The sequence below is a fragment of the Chelonia mydas genome, chromosome 1, assembly GCF_015237465.2.
Source record: "Chelonia mydas isolate rCheMyd1 chromosome 1, rCheMyd1.pri.v2, whole genome shotgun sequence".
NCBI lineage: Eukaryota > Metazoa > Chordata > Testudines > Cheloniidae > Chelonia > Chelonia mydas.
The window spans coordinates 150850763-150878119 of NC_057849.1; the positions used below are offsets into that span (position 1 = coordinate 150850763).

At 45.5% G+C, this 27357-nt stretch overlaps 1 protein-coding gene across 5 annotated transcripts in view; it reads left to right on the forward strand.

The window, feature by feature from the left end:
- Positions 1-3903: 3903 nt before the first annotated feature.
- Positions 3904-27357, forward strand: part of DDX3X (DEAD-box helicase 3 X-linked) — a 41905-nt gene continuing 18451 nt past the window's right edge. For 2 of the 5 annotated variants that reach the window (XM_043538101.1, XM_027826848.3), the window contains exons 1-8: positions 4439-4624; positions 7133-7187; positions 8655-8705; positions 14273-14407; positions 16630-16753; positions 18231-18392; positions 18484-18583; positions 22804-22939. In XM_043538101.1, coding sequence (XP_043394036.1) covers positions 4580-4624; positions 7133-7187; positions 8655-8705; positions 14273-14407; positions 16630-16753; positions 18231-18392; positions 18484-18583; positions 22804-22939 — 808 coding nt within the window. In that variant the 5' untranslated portion in view covers positions 4439-4579. Of the gene's footprint in view, positions 4625-7132; positions 7188-8654; positions 8706-14272; positions 14408-16629; positions 16754-18230; positions 18393-18483; positions 18584-22803; positions 22940-27357 lie in introns of all 5 variants that reach the window. The other 3 variants (XM_037902622.2, XM_007064446.3, XM_007064447.3) reach the window with 3 other exon arrangements.

Sequence of the window (27357 nt, forward strand, 5' to 3'; positions counted from 1 at the left end):
TCTACACTACACCCTTACTGAGGTATAACAACATCACTCAAGGATGTGAAAAATCCAACCCTAGTGACATAGTAATATTGACCCTAACCCACCCTGTGTCGACTGCGCTATGTCGGCAGGAGAGCTTCTCTCTTCCATCGGCTTAAAACATCCTCCCCAGACGAGCTACAGCTACATCAGTGCAGCTGCGCTGATGCAAATTTCTTGGGTAGACCTGCCCTTTGACCTCTAGCTCTTTCTATGGGAACTAGAAGACGCTATAGAGCCCCGTGATGTTTCTAAAGATACCTGTGGGTTCCATCCCTGTTCCACACAACTGCTCCACTTGGGTGTCCAGTGAGTGAACCTGGGTCCATTTGTGTACGAGGACCTGAAATCAGATGAACTTCAGTTGAATTCAGCTTTCAGTTTATTCCCCAAACTCCAGGCAAACATGCAGGAGGAGAAGAAAAGGGAAAGCAACATCAACAAAACAAGATTTGTACAGCCCACTCCAAACTGAGATCTCTATCTTGCACATAAGTTCTCCTTATGGCACACGTATCCTGCATGAAGCAGATCTGCTTGCATCACTTGCCACAGAGTTAATCTCATTTTTAATAACCACTTTCTATTTATTAACCTTACTAAACTGAAATGAAATCCTTATATGACATATGTCAAAATATGTCTTTCAGAAAGACTGGTAGATCAGATTTTCTCTTTCCCTATATTTTTAGAAAGAAATACACCCTGTTCTCCTGGGATAGGAGGGCTACTAGCTTTTGTTGTTGTTCAATAAAATAAGTCTAAGATGTTTTCTCAGCACAAAACAGACCCTGTCCAGTAATCATGGTTTTCTTCAGCACATGCAATACACACATCAAACAAATGTATTGTTGAAGCCTGTCCCCTGCCCCTCCATGCCAGGTGCACCAAGATAGCGAGCAAGAGGAACAGAATCTTGCACGCATGTCCAGCCCTGCCCCACAATCCAGGTGTGGGGCTAGCCTGGCAGGATCCAAGTATGGAGGAAGGGTTAGTGTGGGGGGATCCACATGTGAGGTGAGAGAGTTCTGTGTGGGGCAGTCTTGGTGTGGGCTGCTCAGTGTGGGGTCCAGATGCAGGGGGGTCGGGGACCTGGGTGCACAGGGGCTCATGGGGGGGTTCAGGGTGCAGTGGGAATCGGAATCTGTGGCGGGGGGGGTCCAGGTGAAGGTGGCTGGGGCTCAGAGGGGGCTGGGTGCCGAGGGAGGCAGGGTGTGTCAGGGTGGCAAACATTGTAGGGGGAAGTTTAAATCCAAACAAAATGTAGAAGAAAATGAATTAAAACGCTTGTTAACAATACGTTTTCTAGAACCCTTTCCCCTCTAAACACTAAATTTGGGTTCTAAACTACCCAACAGTTTTCCTTTAATCTTAGGCACCAACGATGATGGAGACACACCTACAAACATTTAAATTACATAAATAGACACATCTGGGGGGAAAACAGACATGCTTTTTTAACTCTGTTGAGACACATTCAGCTAGGAGAGCTTTATGGAGGAACAAAGCAGAAGAATGGTAAATATGTTGCTTAAAAACAGAGATAATGCTCTTTAAATAGTTGTTATATGTCTGTGAAAGGGGCTATGTACAATTCGTTTGGAAGGTTGTTTGCTTGTACCCAAGTCTGCTAGAGTTTAATCCTAGGAGAGGACTTCAAATTGTAGGGTTTCAATTTTAGGGAAAGTTGGGGGAAGCCTGTGTATGAATTTTGGGGTAGGAGGTGGTTGCAAATCACATTTGAATAGGAGAGAAAGGATTCTGATGCACAGGTGTTATAGGGATAGTACAAATAACAGTAGTAAGTCTACCTATGTTTATGATGAGGTGGGAATGCTCTCCTTCCCTGTGTTTGTAGAGGAAGAGCCCCTGTGAAATGGGTGATGTGGCGGTATGTGCCTCCCCCACCCCCAAGCTAAGGGTGTATCTACATTGTGAAAGTTCCCAGGTCAAGTTAGAGCACTCACTTGGGATGGAGGAGACCCAGCTTCATTTTTCCCCCTGCTTATTGGGATGAAAGGATCTGAAGAGGGGACTTCCAGTCCCACCTCTTGGGAGTGTCCTAACCATAGGCTATAAGATATTCTGATGGGAGTGTGTCTTTTTCAGTCTCTCCTGTTGAAGCTGTTCCACAGTGATGGTTAGGATACTTCTCAAGAGGTCAGAGACCCCGGCTCAAATCCTTTTTGCCCATCAGGCAGAGAAGGGATTTGAACCAAGATCGCTGATACCTCAGGTGAGAGCTATAACCACTAACTAGACAAAAGGTTACAAGGGAGGCACCAACTCCTCTGGAGTCTTATATGGTCCGATGATCCAGTACATGTGCTCAGAGCTCACTTACCAGATCAGGTCCTGCAGGCAAGATAGGTAGGGTAATAGCTATCTTCACTGGGCTTGAGGTGCTTGCTGGGGCTTAAGTGTGAGACAGGTGTTTCACACATGCCCAGAAGCAGTATTGTACGTGCCGGGGGACCTCAAAGAAGTGGTTCTCAAACTTATTTGATTGCCCCCCCCCTTTCTTTGTGTCTGTACTAGATTATGCCTTCCCCGCTGCGGCACCTAGCCAACAGTTGCCTCTCTTGGTACCCAGCTCTAAAGGCAGAGCAGGGAGTGGTGGCTGCTGGCCAGGTGACCACTGCTGCCAGCAACAGTGCAGAAGTAAGGGTGGCAATCCCATCCCACCCTTATTTCTCTGCTGCTGCTAGGGGTGGTGCTACCTTCAGAGCTAGGTGCCCAACCAGCAGCCACTGCTCTCCAGCCACCTAGCTCTGAATGTGTGCAATTTCCCTCCGCTAAAGCTTCTCATGTGTGTCGCCCCCTCATACATTCCCCCAGTATGAGAACCTCTTCTCTATGGCAAAAAGCTACGGGCCAAGGGATGTTAAGCAACAACTGAGCAGCTTTTGAGGAATTTGGTAGTGCCAAACTTTTGGACTTAAGTGCCTATGGCCTTTTGTGGATCTGCGCCCTCGAGGCCATGATCAGTGCCCAGTTGTGTTAAGTCCTATACAAATATGTAGTAAATATATTTTACTGGCCCAGATAACTTACAGCTGAGGGCTCTGACCTACAAGTTGAGTAGTCTCATTGACCTTGATGGGACTACTCAAGTGACTGACATTACTAATACCTACAGGACCAGATTCAAGGTCTGTGGATACAGCAGGTGGATGAAACATAAGTTTGTTTTACTGTTACTGCACTTTCTGCACACAATCATGCTCTTGCATAATAAACAAGAGCTAGTTGCCTGCCTGTCTAGCCAACGCTGGCTAGCAATACGCCACAGACATTACAGCGCAGCTGAATCTTGAGAATAAGGCGGTGGGTGACTTTATGGATTTTGATGGGAACCATGAGAACAGTGCTTATGGCAGAAGCAGAGGTGAGACAAGGCTACCATCACTGCCAAACCAAAACTCGCAGCGGACATCGCTGCGAAGTAAGAGATCTGATGGGTAGAGCGGGTGTCACAAAAGACAAGCTGGTGCATTTCTGTGTAGACCCTCAATCTTGGTCCCAGCCGGCACAGGCTGGCTGGGGTAGGGGCGCCTGGAGGTGCAGCCGCTGCGGGACGCTAAAGGGGGAGATGGAGGCAACAAGAGCTGCCAGGTTCAGGGCCATGTGCCGGGCAGATCTTTCAGAGCGGGAAGAAACAGCGACACTGGGGGCGGCAGGGACAAGCCGACGTGGGCAGCTACCACGGGGCATTAGCCGGCGCGGGGGGGTCATCTCCCCCCGTTGCCCGGGCTCCCGCTCTAGGTCACACTCGGGCCGGGCGGGTCACGCCGCGCCCCGGTTACACGAGCAGTTTCTGCCCCGCACCCAACCGCGGCTCGCAGCGCTCGAGCCTGGGCCGGGCCGCGCCTCCATTAGACCCTGCGCAGCAGCGCCGGCGAAGCTCCTAACATGGCGCCGGGCCCGCGCCAGGCCGCCCACGTGACCTAGATTCGGGTCCCTTCTGGAGAGAACGTTCCGTAGCCTCGCGAGAGAAAGGCTGACTGCGCGCTGTCGCGAGCTCTGAGTCGAGGGGGGGCGGGGAGAGCGAAAATATCTCGCGATACTTCGGGAGTCTTTTCTCCTAGAATCCGGGGGTGGGTGTGGGGGGGTAACTAGGAGGTGATCTCGCGGTATCCTCCAGGAAAGCCGAGCGGCTCCGCTTGGGGTCATAGGAGCCCATGGTAGGAAATCTCGCGCGACGTCACCGGAGCCTCCTCCATCGAAAACCGAGGAGACGAGCCTGCAGAGATATCGCGATAGTTCTGGATTCCTCCCCTCCCTTAATCGAGAGCTGCCGGTTCTCTCGCGGGATCCTTGCTGCAGGGGCGGGGGAAGGGAGCGAGCCGAAAGGGGGCGTAGTTTGCGTGCTGAAGTCAGCGCGCTGGCAGGGAGGGGGCGGGGGTATATAAGGGGCGGGCCGAGCCGGGGGGGTTTCAGTTAGAGAGGCGAAACGATTCGAGGTGAACAAGCGGCAGCAGCGGCGAGTTCGAGACCCGGCGAATCTGACTCTCTGGACGCGGAGCGTGACCTCCCTAGACGATCTCTCGTTATGAGTCATGTGGCGGTGGAAAATGCCCTCAGTCTAGACCAGCAGGTGAGGGGCCGCGAGATAAGCGATGATGGGGGCGGAGGAGGGTGCAGCAGCATCGAGTCACGATTATCCTGAAACCTGCGAACTCGGCCTCAATCCTCGATGATGACGTCGCGATATTTTTTTCTTGCTTAGCCCCCCCCCCCCGGCCGGCTTCTTGCGCATTTAATTGTTGCGATTAATCGCCGCGGTGGTCTCGATCGCGGGGCCGGGGTGAGGGATCGAGGTTTCTCCCGGGCTGCGCGTGTCGCTGCGGCCTGGCGAGCAGGCCCCAAGCCCGGCTTTTGTGTGAGGCCCGGCACCCCTGGCGGCGGCTGCGGGGAACGGCTGGGGGGGGGGTACAATGGCGGCCATTGTGCGAGTGACGGAGGCAGGCGGCGGGCTGGGCCGGGCCTTTGTCTCGCGCGCTCCGGGACTGGGGGGGGGGGGGGGGAGGTTCTTTGTTCTCGCGCCCGCTCCTGCCTGCCTGGGCCCCAATGACGCAGCTGGGCCAGGACGTATCTGAGACGCTGCCGGCGAGTGTCACGGGCGGACCCGGCTCCACGCTGCCGCCTCCTCCCCTCCCCCCGCGGGCGGAGCCTCTGATGGCCGCATCTAACGGGGGGGGGGGAGCCCTGTGTCACCAGGGGCCCGCACGTCTAATGCACTCGTGCCGCGGGGTCGGGTGGTGATTCTGGCCACGTGCCTCAGCAGCGCTTTGGGAGCGCGGAAAGGAAGCGGGGCAAGTAGCCCGGGGAGCCGCTTGGACTGGCCTTGCCTTTTCGCGCTGCGCGCTCGCCCGTTTCCCGAGTCTGGCCCTCGCTGGGCGGCGCTGTGACGGGGAACCCGCTCCCCTCCTCCCGGCATTTGCCATTGCGGCAGCCATCTCAGTGCGGCGGTGCAGCAAGCGCTGCAGGCGGGGATTTCAGTCACTGCAGGGAGCAGCCTCCCGGCTAATCCGGCAGCTGGTCACGTGTTTCCTCGGAGCCGGGACCGGCTGTCTGACCTACTTCGAGAGAAAAAGCCAGGACAGCGGCTGCAGCGGTTCCCGACTCCGCCCCGTCCATAAGTATTGGGTTAAAATGGCAGGCCGTGTTAAGGATACAATTGAAACTCCAAATCGGAGAAATCTTTGCGCTGTGTTAGCTTCTCCCCCGATCCCGTCCCCAGAATTGGAGTGACGCTTGCTTGTCACAACAGTGGTGTCAGTAGGCAGCAAGTGTAAACACCATGCCTCTGAAACTAACAGCCCATATGCTGTGTACTCTGTTTGCATAGGATTGAAAAAAATTAGCAAATTTTATTTTTAAGTGGGAGTTGCGCATCTGTTACCTAAATGGAAACATTCCCCCCTTATGCAAGTTACATAGAGTGACATCAAGAACAGTGTGCACATCGAAGGTTTCTTCCACTTGGCTTTTGGCAGCATGCCATCTCCCCTTACATAAAAAAAGCTGTCGTCTTACACAATCGTGGTTTCAGCAAACACTTGTAGACATTCTTGTAAGCAGCCTTAAATGTACTTCAGCTTTTCCAGGAATTAGATTTACTCAGAATATTTTTTTTATAAATGGTAGTTGGTTTGTGCAACTAGTAGGCTACCTAACCCCACTCCAAGTTGAATCTCGAGTTGTGACAACTATTGGCAAATCACAGCTTGCCTTGTAATAGCAAGATTTTTTTGCCTGTGTTAATATAGATGAAATCAAAGCTACGAATACAGGCAGATTAATACATTAACGCATAGTAAGGTATCGGTATCAAAAGCTCGTATACCCACTGAATATATTTTAATCTTTCAATTTAGTATTTTCTATCGTAAAAGAAAACTTAAAATAAAATTCTGAAACAACCCTTTTCTAGTGCTTAAGGCCTAGATTGAATGCCATATAGTTACTTTGCAAGTGTTACTAAAGCAGTGGCTCCCTACCCCCATACTCTTTAGTTTAGTAAGAGGAAGACAGCCATCTTATATGCTTACACAAAAATCAAACTTTATTTATTGTGCATTAAAACTGTTCTGTGCTCTTTCCACTTCTGGCACAATCATGGTTTTTTAAAATTGTGTGTTGGGAACCTTGATATTCATTATAGAAAGCATCCTTGCAGCATTTTCTAAAGTGTTCCCATGGTCCTAAAGAAAATTTAGTAGCATAAGAGGGAAATGACAGCAGTTTTTGGTTTGATAATCTTAATTGTTGAATTGCAAGTGCTGGGAGCTAAGTTCTGGTTACCAAGCAGCCGTTGCATGTGATGCGCTTTCATTTGTGAGCATAAAAGCATTCAAAAAGTGAATTTTCCCTGGGCTATGGAAGTAGAATAGGACCAAAGGTCATTCTTAATAATTCTTTTACAATTGCTCTTCCTGTATATTAGAAGCTTACTTGTTCTCACGAACCTCTCCAGTGCTCCAAACAGTAACCCAAGTTTCATTAGTAATCTGATTCTTAATGCCATGATATGAATTGATGGCAATGTGTTAATATAAACTACAGGAATGGTTTTTGTTTTTTTTGTTTTTTTTTTTGGTAGTTTGCTGGTCTAGACCTGAATTCCTCAGACTCTCAGAGTGGTGGAAGCACAGCAAGTAAGTATATAACTTAAAAATGTACATATTCTCTTTTGGCTATACCAAAAATAGCTGTTGCTTGTTATGTACAGCTTTGAAAAACAACCCATTTCTGGGCTTTTATTTTAAAAGTGACTTAATGTAAGGAGAGAAATCAAAGGGGTTGACTGTTTTGGTGGGGAAAGGGGATGCATTGAATCAATGAGTAGTATGGGTTAATACTTCTCTGTTTAAAGGCAAAACCTATTTAGATCCTTAAGGATTTAACTTGACAGAAGCTGGTCTCCAAGGTGGAGACTAGTTGTTCTGGTCTTCACCACTGGATAAGTCTTTGAAGCAGGCATTTAGTTAGAAGCTAAGCTGCATGAGGGGCCCTTCAACTCTCAAATTTAGTTGCCTACTGGGGCTGTTACTTGTCTTGCATAGGCATCTTCTCATAGTGGTTCTGGGATGCCAATCTACTTCCTCTTTAAGTCAGTTAAGTGATGAAGACATGAATTGCATCTTCTGGCACATGGAATTAATTGCATTTCTGGGAGGTTTTTTAACTGCACCATAGGATTGAGGCCATGATATGGGTGGTGTCAGTAGGGAATCTTCCTTTAGACTGTATGGATTTCACATTTATGAAGCAAGGGTAGCTTGGTGTTCTCTTCTGCTGAGGTAGTGAATTGGGAGCAAAGGAGCAATCGTTTTGCTTCTAGTAGTGCTCTGAAAGGGGTGGGATTGTCTGTGGATATCTAGAGACCTCAGCATCTCCTGACAGCATCTGTATGTGACTGATAATCTCAAGTAGTAGAGTACTATAGAGATAGAACATCTTACTATACTATACTCAAGCCCACCAAATAAACAATATTCTATAGAGAGATGCAACAAGATGTCCTTTCTGAAAGGTCCCTATTGGGGAGGCCAGCAAGAAGCATTTCAATGGACTTACTAGGGAAAGTCCTCTAAAATGGTATTATGTAAGGTCAATGCTTCCTGAAGTGTCAACATGCTAAAACAGAGTTCTACCCTTAGTCTCAGAAGTCGAAAGTCAGAGGAGAGGATTGGGTCAATCTAGCTAGCCAAAATGCTGCCAAACTCCACTGACCAAGGAAAACTGGAGAACCAGCCAATTCTCTGCTATGAAGCCATAAAGCCACATAGATGACTGAGGCCACACAGCACTATTACATTTGTGTTGAATAGAAGGGGTTGGCAAATACATTCTTGTGAAACAGTGTACGGCACAGTGCCTGTCATAACTGCTGTCTTGGGCTGCCTTTGAAGCCTCTAGAATTGAGGCAGGTTCTGTGGGCTTTAATTGGGATGGTGTGGTTGTATGAAGAGTCCCCTGACTAAGGCAGGTAGTTGAACCAGATTTTTCTCAGGATAAAGACCCTTTTGGTGGAGAAGACCAGTTTTAACAGATGTTGCTGCTACACATTTGTATGTGGTTCTTTAACAAAACTAACTATTTTTTCTTTTTCCTTTTTTTAGAAGGTCGATATATTCCTCCTCATTTACGGAATAGAGAACCTTCAAAACAGGGTATGTGTTTTTGTTAATGTGGTGGCATTAATTAATGCTAATATAAAGCAAAGAACAACTGCAAGTATCCAATCATGATTGAACGCTCATCTCAGTAGTAAGATACACATTTCAGGTTTTTTGACATTTTTACACTACTCTTCATAGTGTAAATGACTATGTATACTGCTAGATTGTTCTTTACATAGTCATACAAGTCCTTCGCTTTCATTGGCTGCATCATTAGCTTAAACACTAAATTTGATCTTTGCTGTAGTTGAATGGTCACTTGATTATACTGCACAGGATGTCTACCAAGCTACTTGTGAAATGGGAGCCTGAGACTACATCAGCTTCCAAGTTGCATAGGTCATAAACAAATGGACCATGTTGAAGCAAGATGGAATTTTAGTCTTACAAATGATTGTTTCACTGTAGTGATCTGGGGTCAGCAGTATTGGTTCTAATCCCTCATTGGTGCTAGTGTGGGGATATCTCGAGTGCATTGTGATATCTGCAAAAAATTAGTTTAACTTCACTCCTGCTGTCGCTTCTGAGGAAGTATACAGTCTGGATCCATTTTCCTGTGGATAGGAGGCACTTCTTGATTCCCTACACCTGAGATTGATAACATTCATACTGTTGTTGGCTGGCATGAGTAGTAAAAATGGTTCTGGTACACTTCAGTTAAGATTCTGTGTAATGTCTTTTTTAAAAAAAAAAAAAAACCAAAAACTCATGGGTAATAGCAGCAGTGCAGTATCAGTGGTATACCCTTGTTTTTCCTATGGTCCAAAACCACAAACCTGTTTCCTGCTGCCATAGGGAAACATGGAATATATGATAAACTGTGGTTTATGTATGGCTTATGAAGAGGGCTGCTTACAGTAGAATAAAATTGTGAGGCATCAGATAAAATGAAGCTGTCTAATCTTTACCTATCTATGGATAGTTCACAGTTTGGGAGGGAAGGTAGAAATTGTATCCCTGTCAATGTAATACATAGGAGGGGAATCCTGCCTTCTTTCATTTCCTTCTTTTCCCTCTTAGTGAGTCTGAAAGAGGTAAGTCCTTCAAACAGCTCAGTGAGTGGTATTTGCACACTACTGCAGTAGAGTGTGGACATGATATCCACTTGAACAGGTAGAGCAAAAATGGCACAGGCATCATTTCTGACAACAGATTAATACAGGGGTAGGCAACCTACGGCACGTGTGCCAAAGGCGGCACGCGAGGGGATTTTCAGTGGCACTCAGCTGCCCAGGGGTCTCTGCATCTTTATTTAATTTCAAATAAAGCTTCTTAAACACTTTAAAAATTTTATTTACTTTACATACAACAATAGTTTAGTTATATATTATAGACTTACAGAAAGACCTTCTAAAACATTAAAATGTGTTACTGGCATGTGAAACCTTAAATTAGAGTGAATAAATGAAGACTTGGCACACCACTTCTGAAAGGTTGCTGACCGCTGGCCTAATAGTTAGAATTGGGCAACTAAAACTACAGCACCTGGCAATAGGTATTACTGAAGTGTCAATCAGCTGTGTCACATTACTTCCTGCAACTTGCTAATGGAAAGAAGACTGACTAGCTCGAATCTGGTATTGTGCTAAATTTAGCACAACCACAACAGTAATCCAATAAACTCTTGTAATTAATGAGTAACAGAATACAGAGTATGACTTAAAATAGATTTTTATTGTTAAAACAAATACAAAGCATCTTGAATGCTACTTAACTTAGCAACTTCTGATAACCTAGTGAACTCTGATGGAGATCCCTGTATTAATTCACTTCTCAACGTTAGGTAGTCTGAAATACTAGTATTTCTGGGATAATGGCACCAATTGATTTTTGGAGATACTGAAATGGAAATTAATTTGACCTTTCAGCCTTGTACTCCTGGCGCCATTTAGCACAAACCATAAACGGACTTATTCTGCTTGCAAGCACTTCTAAAATTCAAGGTTAAAACTGTTGAGCAGAGCACTTGCTTATCTCCAGGTTTGTGGCTGTTGAAGCATACCCCTCCATACTATGACTAACCTTTACCTTAACACTAAAGTACACCTTTTCCCTAGGTAGGCATTGCCTAAAGCAGCATCAAGTCAGCCTGTTTATCAGTTGAATATGCTGGAATGTATAGAGCCTTTGGGGCTGAAGAGTGGTCTGGTAAAGAAAATTGTCAATTTATGTTTAAATTGAAAATATTGCATATAAATAATGGATTGATAAGTAATAGGATGGGCCAGACCTAGTAGGCTGAAGTCCCAAACCTCACTGACTGCTCAGCTACAGGAAGGTGGAGCCAAAGTACTGCTGATACTTCCCCTTCTATGCATGGTAACTCATTCTAAATCCGATTGTCATTGCTTATGGACATTAGATTTTTTTTTTTCCTTTAGCCCACAACTTTCCAAACTTACCCATGGCATAGCCCTGAGATTATGGGGTTGCCACTACTTCACCTTACTACAGATGGCAGAAAATGCTCTAGCCTGCTTCCAAGATGGTTACAAAAAATACATAGCTTCTAATCTTCAGGATGCAGTTACTGATCAGAGAATCCTGGTGCTGTGGATCCAAGGCCATGTTGTGGGGTAGAAGAGAGCTGCTTCTGCATTTGCCTTATTTCTAATGTGGGTACATCCTTAAAATCCTCTTCTGAACGGCCTATGGAGACCATCTTGCTACTAAATCCTTCTCTGGTAGAGTAGGTGGAGTGTTCAAGTAATTCTGAAGTGGAAGTGATTCAAATGCTTGCTGGCCCAAAATAATACTACTTAAAGAGCAATGGTAGAAATCTTTCTTTGATAGGGTTTACATATCACTAACTGGCTAAATCACTGTTCAATCTTACTGGATGAAATGAGATGCTATACTGTTCAGCTGACTCATGAATGTGCCAGCCACTGTCTGTGGCATGCATGGGAGAAAACAAAAGCCTTTAACTTGTGGTATTTTGTCTGTCCTCTAGGGAAATCTGCCTTTTTCCCCCCTTTCTTTTGTAGCCATACCAGGCAGTTAAAATTTATCTCTGTACGTTTAGCTTCTCTGTAATGCCTCTTTGATCATCAGGTTGATGGAACTGTGCTTGATTGGAGAAATAATAGAATACATTCTGTGTCTTAAGCTTTTTTTAAGCCTTTTGGTTTTGACTCTGCTATATCCCTGGAGATTTCATGGCTCTCTTTACGACAGGAAATATCTGTAGCTACATGAAAAACCACCATTCCAATTCAGGGCCACTACCAAGAAGCTGTAAGTTAATATCATCAGTGCAATGATGTGTAACTATGCTATTCTATAGCATGAATTGGAACTGGCCATACAGCAGTGACTTAATGAACTAACAAGTGATTTTTGAATTTGCATTTTTTTTTTTTCATTTTAAATAAATTGGCAACCACGTCCTTGCTGACTGCATTTCAGCTGTTCTGGAGATACATGTATACTATCTGCTGCCTGGCTTAAAGTGTTACATAAAAACATTTTAACAGCTTCTACAGACCTTAAAGTGACATATTAAGATTATACATGTATCTGGTATCCAAGCAAGCTTCCAAAACAAAGCATTTTGATGCTGGCTATTGTTCATGGGCTGTAATTAATGGTAACCTTTATACCAATTCTAAAGCAGTAGAAAGACATGCGTATAGATGAGTTCTTGCTTTTCATGAGTACAGTGGGGCTACACTGGTAAGAAATGGCACCCTCGTAGACTTTTATCCTTAGCTAATTTGGCTAAGAGCGCAACTACCCTAAGTCAGCACCATTCTGCATTTAATCACCACGGATGGATGAAGAGTAGGTTTAAAAGCATGTTTGGTGGGGTTTTTTTAAATTGTTGTTTTCCCCCAAGCCTTTGTCCACTATACCATAGTACAACATTTAGCATGGCTTTCTCTAGAACTGGTGTCTGAGGCAGTGGGGTCTAGTAGTAATTTGGGGGATGAAAGGTTGCCATTCTATTACTGGGAAAGCCTTGTAAAATGACTTTGGCAAAGATTGCCAGTAAATAGTTATAAAGCCAAGGTCTCAACAAACACTTGCAGAGTAAGTCAACTCCCATCAGACTTTTATTTCTAACATTGCAGTTCTATTTGCACCAAGGTTTGAGACTTCTCTGTATTTGGAAACTGATGAAAGCCATCATGCATAATGAGACTCAAAGTTAAAATTGACTTCCATTGGCTTATTTGAGTTGCACTTCCTCATGCAGAGGAAAGTGTGTGCAGTCTAACTTGGACACTTGCATGGGTATAAATGACACTAGGTAAAATCCTGCATCTTGCTTGCCATGTTTTTTTCATCACTAGTGTAGTTCACCATTTAAAATACTGTCTTCTAGTTCTTGCGCATTAACTGCACAGCTCATTCCTTAAACTTGTAATCTGTTCTGCTTGCCTTCACAAGTTTAAGATTACAGTTCACTCAGACTGAAGACTTGCTCTGAATACTACTTTCTCTAGCTAGTATGACATTGACTGCCTTGGTATAGATGTTTGTCTTTGAGTGGCTGCATATCTCTTTACTAAGGCCTGGTTGAAACAAAGCTGTGCTATTTCAACTGAAAGCTGGACTGACTTTTAAAACTGGCACAGCTTTGTGTAGTGAGACTGGGTCTAAACCTTGCTGAAACTAATTCACTATGCCCATGTCTTGCTGCATCATTCCATATAGGAAATAAGGATATCAAAATCTTCACCTCCTAGGATCTGTTTCTTTCTGCACCAGTGAAATCTTAACAATTGAGACCTCTCCAGTAATGCAGCTGTTAACTCTCTGGACCCAGTCATTGATTCATTGCTAACCACATTTATTCCCCTTTCTTAAAACCATTCTTACTATGAGCTGTCTTCCAATACTGCCTTGCTAGTAAGGCTTGTCTGACTAACAAGCTTTGCTTATGTGACACAGTATATTACATAATAATCCAAAATTCTTAGGAGTTCATTCTGTGTAACATACTAAAATCTGGCTTTCCTGACTCTTAAACCAAGCTGTCAGGCTTCCTTTATTCTAACCTGTTAACTAAGGAGCACATAAGGTTGGAGGGGAGAATCTTAAATCTCCTTCAATTACTATTTTTCAATTATCTTCATATGAAGTAGTGGAGCTATTCTCAACAACCCAGAGTTCTTGCAGCAGGCTCCAACTTATAGTATGACAATAACCATAGTGCACAGGATAGTCCTTGATGTTTGCTCCAGGTCACTAACATTCTGACCTATCTAACTAAACTAGCTTTCAAAGAAGCCTTTTGAACAAACTCAGACTTGATTTTGGCTGAGTTTGGAATCTCCTCGATAAGAGTTAAGTTTGTGAACAAGTTTTTGTAAACTAGAAACTGTGTTCTTGCCATGGATCCTTCCCAATAGGTGGCCTGTAACCCCAGTTAAGGATAGCGACCTAAAAGGATCCCCTGTCTTTGGAAGGATTCTGTATTGCTGCAGCTTTTTGCATTCTGGCAGTAAAGATTACACACCACCTCTGGATTGGTGCTATGGAGCTTGCAAACTGCTCACTGGCATGAGTGACATTTTTCCTTTAATTGTTTCACTTTTTATTCTCTGCCAAAGATTCCCCCAACTGGGACTCTGGTCGCGGAGGTAATGCCTATATGAATGGCTATGACCAAGACAGCCGGATGAATGGCTATGATCGTGATCGCAATGGGTTTGGATCTAGAGGAGGATCTGGACATGATGACAGAGGTGGGCGAGGGGATTGTTAAACTGTCACCTTTCAGCCAACTGCACTTCACACCAAATTGCAGGAGACACGATGAGAACTACTCTGCCGTAACAACTTTAGAATAAGTTTTACTCCTGAAAGTTTGAGTTCCCTTTAAGTTTGTAGCATGTGAGACAGATCTCACATGAATGCTTGTGGCTTATGAAATTCTGGTTTAGTGCTGATCTGCTTGTCTTCACCTACCAGGATACAAGCAGTAGGGCTTACAGGCCTTAATTGAGATTGGGGTGCCATTATGTTTGCTGCTGCTATATTATACATGGATAGAAGGTTTGCTTTGAAGAGTTTACACTGTAAATGGAGAATACAAGAGGTGGGAGTTTGCTGCAGTTTACAGTCTAAAACGAGAGAAATGCTACCAAAGTGACTTGCCCAAGGTCATGCAGGAAGTCTATACTTAAACAAGGAATTAAACTGATTTCCTGGTTCCCAGTCCAGTGCCATAACTACAAACCAGTGTTCTAGCTCAAGTTGAGTAATCAAAATCTCAGATTCTTAACTTTGTCCCTGGAAAGCACCCACAAAATGACAGCATACTGTTGCTTGTGTGTAAGGGGTGCCTTTTCTAGTCATTAAACTGTCTTGCTAATAAAGGTTTTTGAGATGTTAGACTGCAGGTTGCCTTACCAAAATGCAAATATGGTCCTAGAACTATTCCCAAATCAAAACCAATGTCAGTGCTTTTAGTCTCTCTGAATTACTTACAACTGTCACAAAACTTTAACTTTGTTCTTCATGACTCCATACATCTGCAAATCTGTCTTTAGCATTTGTGGTCTCATATTAGATATTTCACTTTTAACCCTCCTGGTGTGCTTACAGGAAAGGAGAGTTGTTTGACTTAGTATTTCATTTCTTGTCTCAAAACAGGTAGTCAAAGAAAGATAGGGACAGTCTATGGTCTGATTTTCCTGCTCTTGAAGGTCAGAAGGCTCATTCAAAATAGATCCTACAGGTCACAATTTCAAAACTTCTGGATGCAAAGATATCATTTTACACAGACATACTGACCCCTTCACTTTTGGATGGGGACTGGGGAGTTTTGCCTGCTTTTCTTGTAGGGGTTGGAGAAATTTGTTTTGTTCAGCAGCCAAAGGAGGTTGGAACTCAGACTTATGCACAAGAAGGGGGGAGAAACAGCTTGATTCCCCAGCTCCAAAGCTAGACTTTTCAAGGGTAGCAGTTTGTTAGTAGTTCCAATTTTTGTTAACAATGTATGCTAACATAGCGATTGAGCCAGTCATGGGTGTCTTATTATTTGCAGTACAGTGGAACTCTAAGGAATGAGATACTATGGCTGGGGAGTGGTGAAGAGTGGCTTCATTAAGTACCTGTGGACATTCCTTCCCAGAATATGATTAGACTAGTAAATTAGAGCTCAATTTGCTTTCCATTGGGTTTTTTTAAAACTGCAACAATTCAGGTACTGATGTTATGAGTACAACATATTGAGACTATTTTATACTAAGTCGGGTAGCCACATTTACTGACACTCCAAGCCACATATGACAGTCTCGGAAGTTCAAGAGCTGGGGTGCACCTGACAGGGCTCAGGGCTTAAGCTCTGCTCCTGTTACAGCCCCAAGACTGGCAGGTGCACTCCATGGGGCTGAAACTCCAAGACCCCCTCCCCATTGGACAGAAGTCCCAACCCCACCACCCTGCTGTAAGGCAGAGGTCCCAAGCTTCCCTTCTCCCTGCCCACCCTCCATCTGGTAGGTGGAGAATTTGTGGGGGGACTCCAAGCTACACTTCAACACTAAGAGCTGTATGTGGCTCACAAGCCATACTTTGACTATCCCTGTACTAAGTCCTTGTTTTTATGTTGTGTAGTGTAGATTTAAATAACTGCATAGTTGGACTCTAAAATGTGAGTCTCTTGCTTGACCTGTCACTTCGTTAATACTGTACAACTTTCCAATATCCTCTAACTACATGAGTATAGCGAGCCATGTGTCTGAAATCTATCTCCTGTGCTAAATCACTCTAATAATAAAGTGTGGGGGTGGGGAGAATGCACTGTGACGTTTTCTTTTTGGCTAGCTCCTAACCCGTGTGCACCTTCATGGTGGCTTTAGATTGAATGGAGTCTCTTGCGTGTTAAAATTGGCTTGTTACCCTGAACAGAGACGTACTGACTTTTTATGACTAGAAAAATAAGCCTTTTCTTTTCCATGTCTAGGATTTGACAGTGGGTGGAATTCTGGTAGAGACAAGGATGCATACAGCAGCTTTGGTGCTCGGAGTGACCGTGGTGGAAAATCAAGCTTCTTTAGTGAACGTGGGAATGGGTCAAGAGGAGGCAGGTTAGTATCTTCTTGCTCCATGCAGTGCAAAACTTTTTTTTAACATCTGCACTAATACCAGTTTTATGGTAGAACTGTGATCTTACCTCACTCTAGCTTCAGGTCTCAATATGACATGGAAACAGGGCTACTTAGTAATTTGGGGCAGCAGAATGAGAACCCTGCTTGGAAAACTAGTCTTTCAGGGTAGGCAGGGTTGTAAATAACTTAAAGCAGTGTTTCTCAACCTAGGGGTTGTAAGCAGGGCTGGCATTAGCAGGTAAGAAGCAGGGCAATTGCCTAGGGCACCACAAAACTAAAGTACATGGTTTCAGCCCCGTGAGACAGCTGAAGCCCCAAGCTTAAGGCAGGGGGTTGCCAGCACAAAGGTTGAGAAATACCGAGTGAATTGGCTTGAGTGTTTGGACTAGCTAATGACATTTGAGTTGTAGTGATTTGCCACTTCTGTGGAAATGGCAATAGGATGCTTGCATCACCGAACACTTACTAGTTATCGGGAGGAAGTGCTTAATGTAAAATGACAAAATTGTCGTTCTCAATTTTTGTCTTTAAAAGTGTAGCTGAGAACAATCTGAGTGAATTTAATAAAACAATTGGGCAAGACTCTTGCAGGTTCTCTCCCTTTATTTGGTCAGTTCTAAACACCTCGTGTTTGTATGCACAAGTGTGGTGAGAATGACCTTTTTCGACTCGTTAGTCCTGTATCCTGAATTTTCTCAAACATGGTTTACCAGACCTAAAACTAAACACAACCCAGGTAAGGACTTTTTTTTTTCCTACCTCTTATCCAAAGCCCATTTTACAAAGAGGGAGCTTGCCTGTATAATGCACTTATTGACATGACAAAGGGCCAAGTGTACTTCAGTTTGGAAAATTTCCATTTGTGTGAGGAATAAAATGTAGGAGCAAGTTAAACTTGCCGGTTGTGAATCTTTTTTACTATAAAGTACATTCAATGAATTAACATTGCTTAATGTGCCTCCCTGTTGTACAAAACTCTCACCTTTCTAGAACAGGTGTCCACTAAAATCTGTAATTCAAACTCATGTAAAAGGGAGAATTCTGAATTGCCATTCTACAGGTAAACTGTCAATTTCTCTCAACTTAAGGCTTCCTAAGTAACAGTATTTTAAAAAAAATTAACTCCTGTAATTGGTTAGCTTCCTATTTTGATTAGGCTGTCCATGCTCTTGTTTACAAACAATTTAGCAGTTAATGTATGAAGCAGCACTATTAAGGTTTCCCCAAAAAACATCGGTCACTAACTTTTACCAAACAAAGTATATGTAATATACACCAGCTCAATGGGCAGGGCCCTGCTTTGTTGAATTTTATATTCCAAATCTGGAATCACACTACCTTATTCTACCCACTGTGTGGAATTAATATGCAGTTAAACATAATGGGCCTCAGTTTCCATGTCAGACAACCACCCTTGTTGAGCTAGATTTCGAACTAGGTTTTTTGCTGTGTTTAGATATGAGGACCGTGGAAGAGGCGGTGACTATGATGGCATTGGCAGTCGTGGTGATAGGGGTGGCTTTGGCAGATTTGACCGTGGTGGAAATAGTCGCTGGTCTGAAAAGTCAGATGAAGATGACTGGTCAAAACCACTTCCACCAAGTGATCGTCTGGAACAGTGAGTAATGTAACTCCATTTAGGTATCAGCATGCCAATCAAATCTAGGTTAACTAGTGGAATACTGATTTCTTCGATCTTCTGCTTTCAGAGAGCTCTTCTCCGGAGGCAATACAGGCATTAACTTTGAGAAATATGATGACATTCCTGTTGAGGCAACAGGCAGCAACTGTCCTCCACATATTGAAAGTGTAAGCTTTTATAAATTTTTAATATTGAATCTAGACTCAGTTACCATATACCAAGTAAACTTCCAGGTGAAACTTGATGAATCAGAGTTGGTTCTTCTTCTAATGCTTACACTATGTCCAGCAACTTTTTCCTCCTGATACATAGCGGATCCACCATACTTCGGTGAATCAGAAAGCATGACCGAGCAGTTGGTAAGCAAGCTCTGAATGGTGAGATTCACTTGTTTGACAGCTTCCATTATGTTTTAATAGATCCATCATAGGTGTGCAGCTGGAAAGATTTCACTCAAAGCATATGTGGTGAAGTGTCTTGTAAGTTGTTGGGTTTTTGTGTGTGAAACCTGTTGCAATGTGCTTATAGTAGATAAATGCACCTTGCACTTGGAGTAGAAGGTGGTGAGGTTTATGGCCCTCAGTTCCTGGGAGACTTCATTCTACTGTCTCCTCACCCATGGAGAAGGTTTTGTCTCCTGTGCAGATTTTTTTTCCCTTGAATTCTGTTGTGTACTCCTGAGGGAAATCTGCACCAAAAACTCTACACGGTATATTAATTCTGCAAATTTTATTTGTCAAATAAAATGTAGAGGCTTCAGCATGGCAATGGGGAGCACCCTGTAGCTGGTCCTGCCTCCCCTTCCTCCCTTCCCCCCCCCCCTTGCCAACTCACCAGTGAGGCTGCACCCAACCATGTTGCAGCACAAGGGCCTGCCCCTCCACACCAGGTATGGGACAGGCTCGGCTCAGCAGGATCCTAGTGTGGGGTGAGAGGGTTCTGGGTGTGGGCAGCTCAGTGTGGGGATCTGGAGGCACAGGCTTGTTGGGGAGGTTCTGGGTGCAGGGACAATGGGATGCTGCACAGGGGATGTCAAGGTGCTGGGGCTTGGTTGGGTGGGGGTATGGGTTCAGCTGTTTGGGGATCTAGATGTGGGATGCTCATTGGGGCAGTGCAGGGGGTGGTATGGTGGGAGTGGAACAGAGACCTAGAACTTGGCTTCCCATAAAATTTTGAATCAACTTAGAGTGAAGGACAGATGTGATATGCTCACAGTAGCTTGTGTTGTGAGGTGATGAGCTGCAGTGTCTTATACTAGCCAGAGTTTACAAAGTGTTGAAGGTTTTTTCATGCCCAAGTATGGTGGTGTATTGCTGTAGTCAAGCTGAGAGATGACAGTCATGAATGACTGAGGCCAGGTCTTCACCACCATGGGACAGACTCCTGGCCAACTGGAGATGATAAAAGCATTACTTGTGGCTATTGCGATGTGAAACCATGTCCCAAGGAATCCAAATGCAATCCTAGGTTACATACTGAACTGACCCATTGTAAATGGGAACTTGCAATCTACACCATGGTTGTGAACTCAATAGTTTTCTCTGCCCACTAGCACCACCTGTCTCTTACGCAGGTTCAGCTTCATCTGTGAGTTGGCCTCATCCAGGCACTGGGCTATCTTGTGTTTGTGCTGAAGGATAGGTAGAGCTGTAATCTGCATCTTGCTGTACTTGAGTCCATGTGATCTTACAGTTCACCTGTTAGTTGCATGTTGATATTGAAAAGGACCATCTTTGTACAACCCTGCAAGCAAGGGTTCTAGTGGTGCAGGTGTAGTTTCCATCACTACTCTTTGGGTGCATCCCTCCAGAAAGGACTCAGGCCACTTTAGTGCATTACTCTGGACTCATCACATCTCTAGTAAGACAGCTGCATTGAATGCTGCAGAGAGGCCAGTGAGAATGGATGTCTGTCCTGTATCTATTGACTGAAAGTGGCACTAATGCTCTCTAAAGCTGTTTTAGTTCCATGTCCTGGTCTGAATCCAGATTGTGCTGGTCTAGAATGCTGTCTTAAGTTAGATGAGCTTGTAGTTGGTCTCTTGCTCATTTCTCTGAGCTTGCTTGGGAACGGGAGTTTTGCCACTGGGCAGTAGATGGCCAGGGCTGAAATCTCCAGGTTGGGTTTCTTTGTTGGTCAGACTATTGTACGTTTGAAGGAGGAACAGAAGATTTCTCCTCTGAATCTGGTGTGCATGACCCATTCACAAGCCAGGAAGGGCAAGGATTGGATTATGGGTCTTTCCCTGGAACTCCTTTAGGGGGTGTGCAGAACTACTTGATGAGTCCCTATACTGAACTCTGGGAATGCAGGTAGGCTTTTGGTTGGGCTCATTGTTTCATCATGTCTGAGTCAGTGTTTGTTTCCACACCTCTTCTTGGTTTTTTTGATACCCTGCAACATATGCCCATTTTGTGTAGGCAGTGGGGATGAAAGGGGCTGTTTGGAGGCCAGTGTAGAATGGTAACAGTTCAGTCCTTAACTCCTCGTCCTGTGGGTGGGGAGCTGTTGTCCTTTAGCAGGTGTTGGAATTTGTTGGAATCCATAAGTGTCTGGTTGAATAGGATCATTTTTATTTGTTGCCCAGGCACTGGAAGGTCATCATCTGCCATAATGAGGTAATTGTCCAAGGTTGTGGCTGGGTTGTAATGTCCTCTGTGCTTAGGCCTAAGCACAGGTCCAGGGTATGACCAGCTGTGTGGGTTGGACCAGAGGTGAAAGTCCTAGGGGGGAGGCAAGCAAGGAGGGGTGTGTGTGTGTGGGGGGGTGGGTGTCCCTTTTTTAATGGACTCCATAGCATATTGTCTGAGCAGGCACTTCCAAGGCCATGAATAGGAACTTGGCAACTCGGTATTTTAAAGTCTGGAGATAGCAGGACACTGGTACCATAACCCATCTCATTTCTATACTATAAGGCATAGTTCCTTAACTGGTTCTCTGGCATAGAGTTGCACTGCTGTCCTGAGGTTCAATCCCTACTCCTGAGCAACAAGGAGAGAACCTGTCTACAAAAGTTGAGGTGCTTTCAAGTCTGGTGTATCCATCAATCTGGATTCCTTTCTGAATCTCGCCTCAGATATACTTGATAACCCTGGTGCTTTATAAATCCAGCAGGTAATCACCTAAGCTCTAGTGCAATTTACTTGGCTGCTATTATATAGCCTCTTATCCACCAGTCAAAGGACTTATTTTTTTTCCTCACTCTACCATAGCCAGGTTCCTTAGCATGTTGTATAATCTGTTTCCTCACTTAAGGAACCCTCTGTTTGAACCTGTGGGGTAGCTGTTCACTCCTCTACCTGTTCCTGAAGACTTGATTCTTAATCACCATAACTTTGGCCAGAAGGGTAGGGAATCTGGGGGCACTCATGGCTGACCTTTTCTATACTGCCTTTTTACCATGACATGGTGACCCTATACCCCATCCTTGTTTCCTGCTTGAGTGTTTTTCAGAATTCTGTATCAATCCTATGACAGACCACCCATAGGGATAAAACATCTCAACTTCAGTTACTGTACAGATAGATAAATTCTACTCTGTGGTGAAGTAGGGCAGCAACAGGTGAACACTGCTTTCTGGATACTGCTTTCTGGGGTTTTTATGACTTTAGTGGTTCTCAGCACATGTGATGGCCTGCCAGTATGTCCATGATCAGGAGACCTGCCATGTAGTCAGTCCACAAGAGCTTTGGGACAACTAATAAACTTTTGCAATACCTGATTAGTGTCTGCCTTTCTAGCATCTCTTTATGATGAACTAATCATGACTTGCAGGTTTCTCAGTTGACCACACTGGTCTTTTGTGCAAGATTAAACTCTGAATTAAGGACCACTGCAGTAGTTTAAAGACAGATTTCAAGGGAAGGGGGCAGAGAAGGAACTAGTGATGCTCTTCTGCGTGTGGTGTGTGGGGTTTTTTTGGGGGAGGTGGGGCGCAGTTTAAATGCCTGGAAGATTTTACTGGAAGATGCCTTGGTCTATAGAAGTGGTGCAAGAGCTGCTTGTTTCTTTAGTTGTAGGGATGAGGTTGGGGTTTATCACTTTTTAAAGCTGTTTCTAAGAAGATGTTTAGATGGGATGTCACATGATGAGACCACTAGTTCTATGGTTATGCATAAGTCTCATTTGCTTGGAAGTCTGACTTCTACTTGGTCTTAAACTTTTATGCTGCTTATACACAGGCAAAGAGGAACCAAGTACATCATTGAATATGTCAAGTTTTAAAATGTTGCTAAGTTTGTCTTTTGTGTACATGTACTGAGCAGATTAATCTTATGGATACATGAGTCACTTGGGCTGAGTTTTATATTTTCAGTGAGAAGGTTCTGAAGTCAATTCTCCATTAACTCTCCTTTCTTCTCCTCCCACCCCCCAATGTCCGTTACAGTTCAGTGACCTTGACATGGGAGAAATTATCATGGGCAACATTGAGCTCACTCGCTACACCCGTCCTACTCCAGTTCAGAAACATGCTATACCTATCATCAAGGACAAGAGAGATTTGATGGCCTGTGCCCAGACAGGTAGGTTTCTGACCTTGCACCTATAACAGTTTTGACTTTCCAGTTGAGCTTGAAATGGGTGGGAATTGGATCAAATCTTCAAACTGCAGATGATAAAAATTAATAAAAAGGAAGCAGCTGCTTGCTCATGACAGACAAACGTAGTGCTCCTGAGTTTCCCTCATACTGGGAACTGTAGCCTGCTATCCTTTGAGCAAGAACACACTAGCACAAAATCTGGATTGACCAATAATAGAGGTGAGGGTGACTGACTTGTCATGTCCTCTTCTGAGGGTGCCAGGTGCCTCATAGTACTTAGAATACAGCATTTTTAAGGCTTAGTACATAATTTAATGGCAGATGGTGGCTTCTGCCTATTGAGACAACTGCCATGTTTTTATAGTGTTTCTTTGGCCCAAGTGGGATCAGTATTAACTCAGAATGTAGTGAAAGGTAGGGGGAGTAAAATTATCTGCCTTGAGTACCTGGTTCTTCTTAAGCCTGGTCTACACTGGGCAGGGGTGGTGGCAGGCTAGCTAAGTCAGCTGAAGCTGCCTAACTTAGACTATGAAAATAGCATAGCTGAAGTAGACACATTTAGATCTACTTACTGTGGTGTCTTCACTGCGGTAGGTTGACTGCTGCTGCTCCCCTGTTGACTCTGCCTAAGCTTCCCGTTCCAGTGGAGTACCAGTGTCAACAGGAGAGCACTCAGCAGTCAAGTGTTTTTTCACTAGACACAATAAATCAACCCCCCACCCCCTGCGGGATTGATCACACTGGCAGTAAGTTTAGATATGCCCTTAGAGTGGTTGCTCATTTCCATTCTGTGGTGGGGGTGTGTGTGTGTGGTTACCACATGTACTCATGCCAGAAGTTTTTTCCTCTCAGTGGTATCCATAGGGAACCAGGTCTGGCGCCCTCTGGAGTGGCACACGTATGCATTGGTATAAGGAGCATTGTCGGCTCCCCCACCCTCAGTTCCTTCTTACTGCCAGTGACACTGCTGGAAGGTCTCCTTGCCTCTGCAAGTTTACTCCTCTCAGCTGTGGCTAGTTGTGAACTTTCTGTATATAGTTAGAAATTTTATTTTATAGTTCCCTTAGTGTAGTTTTAATGCATTTGTTAGTCCCAAACAGGACTTAGCCTAGGGACAGGGCAGGCCCTGGTCCCCAGGCTTCAAATCTTCTGGCTGTTGTAAGATACCCATGCCAGTGAGTGAGTTCCCACAGAACAGGGATCAGCAACCTTTGGCATGCAGCCTGCCAAGGTAAGCCCCTGGTGGGTCAGGCAGGTTTGTTTACCTGCCATGTTTGCATGTTTGGCAGATTGTGGCTCCCACTGGCCACAGTTCACTGCTGCAAGAAGGGGCACAGGCTGAGGGATGTACTGGCCACCACTTCCCACAGCCTCCATTGGCCTGGGACAGTGAACAGTGGTCAGGTGGGAACCTGCACATGCTGCAGGTAAACAAACTGGCCTGACCTGCCAGGGGCTTACTCTGGTGGGCCATGTGCCAAAGGTTGCTGATCCCTGCCATAGGAGCTGTTTGAAGTGCTTAGCGGAAACTCACATTAGCTACAAATGTCACATTTGCAAGAGCTTCAGAACACAAAGGAATGGGATATTCGTCTCTGGGTGCTCTGTAGCCTCAGAGCCAACCAGATTGGATTCTGCTCCTAGCACCACTGCCTGGTTGCGGAGTGTGCTGCTGGCGCCGGCCTCAGACAAGCACCCATCTGCTGCTACTGGCTGAAAAGCAAAGAGGCTGGGAGGGGATGTTCTCCTACATCCTGTAAAGGGAAGGAGAGGGCTGGAGAAGAGCAAAGATCTGAGAGGGCTGAGCAGTTGAGCACCTGAGCTACCCTCCCAGCACATGGCACCAATCCAGAGGATTGAGACACCTGTCCTTAGATCCCCATTGCTGGACCACTGGTACAATTCACCACAAGCATGTCAGCAGTCTCAGACATGTCAGTCTACTCACATTCCTGCTCAACAGAACAGCATCACTCACTAAACACAAGGCATCAATTGCCAGGATACTGGGGCCAGGATCACGGCACTGGGAGCCATCACCCTCGTACAGATCCTCTGCAGAGGTTCAGGGCCGGAACTGATGATCAGGGTAGATAGGCAGCCTTGGCACCATCCTGGTCCCCCAGATGTGTATTCCCCCCCTCCTCAGGCTCCAACAGCAGGGAGGAGATTCTGCCTGTGGCCTAGGACCACCCATCAAGGGCACCAGCATTCCTGCCAGCATGGCCCCAGGGCCAGTGGCCTGCCCCCTGCCAACTCTGGAACCCCTAGGGATTTCCCCAACCATCGCAGGATCATAGGTGTCCAACAAATTGTCAGCAACAGCCTCTCGCCCACCCCCTGACTCAGATGTAGAGTCAGAGCAGGCTCCCTGGGTTTAGCCAGCCTTGGCTAAGGATCCCATGGCAGAGTTGGCAGACACATCTGCCTCCTCATCCTCCCCTTATGAGGCGATAGCAAAGCCCTTTCACCCAGTTCCCCCAGGACAATGCAAAGGCTCACCACAAGCTCTTGAAGATGGTCACCTCAAACATGAGGCTGGAAGTCAAGGAGTTCTCATTTGATGTACTGAGTGCAGCAGCCCCTGCCAGTGGCATTGCTGGTGCACAAGGGAGTGATGAAAATCACTAAGGCCCTGTGGCAGGCACCTGCCTCGCTGCCCCCATTTCCAAGTAGGCAGAGTTAACAGGGATGTGGTGTCTTTATACCCACCCAGCCCCAAGCTCACTGATTGTGTCAGCAGCTAATGATCCTGGTTGGCCTTGTGTTGTGCTCAACGCTGAAGGAGGCAGCCAAGCAGCTCAACCTCTTCGGTAGAAAAACTTATTCTACATCTCCAGCTGAGTGGCCAACCACCAGGCCTTGCTTAGCTGCTATAATTTTAATAACTGGCAGTCCATGGCCAAGTTCTGACTCCCTGCCAGAGGAGCCCAGGAAGGGTTTCCTGGCTATCCTAGATGAGGGCAGGATGGTGGCCAGGGCAGCCCTACAAGTGGCCTCAGATGCAAGCCAGGGATACTGGCGCAGAGGTTCAGCCCAAACCATGGCCTCAGCTATTTCAATGAGGCATGTGTCCTAGTTGCCATTGTCAGGCCTTTCAACACAGGTTCAACAGTCGATCTAAGACTTTCCATTCAATGGTCTGACATTGTTTTCAGAGCAGACAAACAGTAAATTGCACAGCCTGAAAGACTTGAGGGCTACCTTGCGCACTGGGCCTGTACGTGCCAGTAAGGAAGTGGTTTAAGCTGCAACAGACCTATAGGTTTGAGAGCCAACCACAGTCAGAGCCCTTCTGTAAGAAGGGAAAGGGCTAGAAGCACCAGCAAGACCACCACCCACCATCCTCTGCTCACTTGAGCTCCACCCATAACCAAGTGGGTGGTAAGCAGGCATTTTGAGGGTGTGGTCAAGGGTGACTTTCCAGCCTGTGTCCTGGATCCTGCTCTCCTGTTTTCCAACTGTCTCATGGAACTGGCCATGGCCTTTGCCCAACCACCCAGACCTCCTGTCACAGGATCATTGTTGGGAGTGCAGGAGCCAACTGTACCTCTCCACCTCACAGCTTGGATGCTGCATTGCTGAATCCAGAGGAACAAGTCGGCTCTAGTCAGGTACTGGAGGTTCTCTCAGAAAGCAAAAAGCGTTCCGCCAGAGCAACTTACCTGGCAAAGTGGAAGCATTTCTCTTGCTGGGCATCTGAGCGCAACATCTCTCTGACCCAGTTATCTTTACAGTTCATCTTGGATTACTTGCTTCACTTAAAGGACAAGGGTCTTGCCTTTTCTTCAGTCAAGGTGCACTTGGCAGCCATATCGGCTCTCCATCCTCACATCCAAGGTAAATCTGTATTTTCGCATGAGATGTCAGTCAGATTCCTGAAGGGCCTTGAATAGCTTTCTGCCAATGGGACCTCAGCTAGTCCTCTCCAGGCTCACGGGGCCCTCCCTTTGAGCCCATGGCTTCTTGCTCCCTTTCCCATCTGTCATGGAAGGTTTGCATTCCTTGTAGCAATTATCTCAGCAAGGTATGTATCAGAAACTAAAGCCCTCACTTCAGAGCTACTGTATATGGTATTCTACGAAGACAAGGTCCAGTTGCAGCCCCATCCAGCTTTCCTGCCTACAGCGGTGTTGCATTTCGATGTCAACCAGGATATCTTCCTCCTGGTGTTCTGTGCATAGCCTCACTCAACCAATAGGGAGAGGCAGTTTCACACTCTGGATTTCTGGCATGCCCTGGCATTCTACTGGGAGCACACCAAGCCTTTCCACAGACCAACCCAACTCTTTATCATGACAGCTGGCAGGATGAAGGGCCTCCAGGTGTCCTCTTAGAGGATTTCAAATTGGATCACCACCTGCATCCATACTTGTTACGAGTTAGTGGAGGCTGTGCCT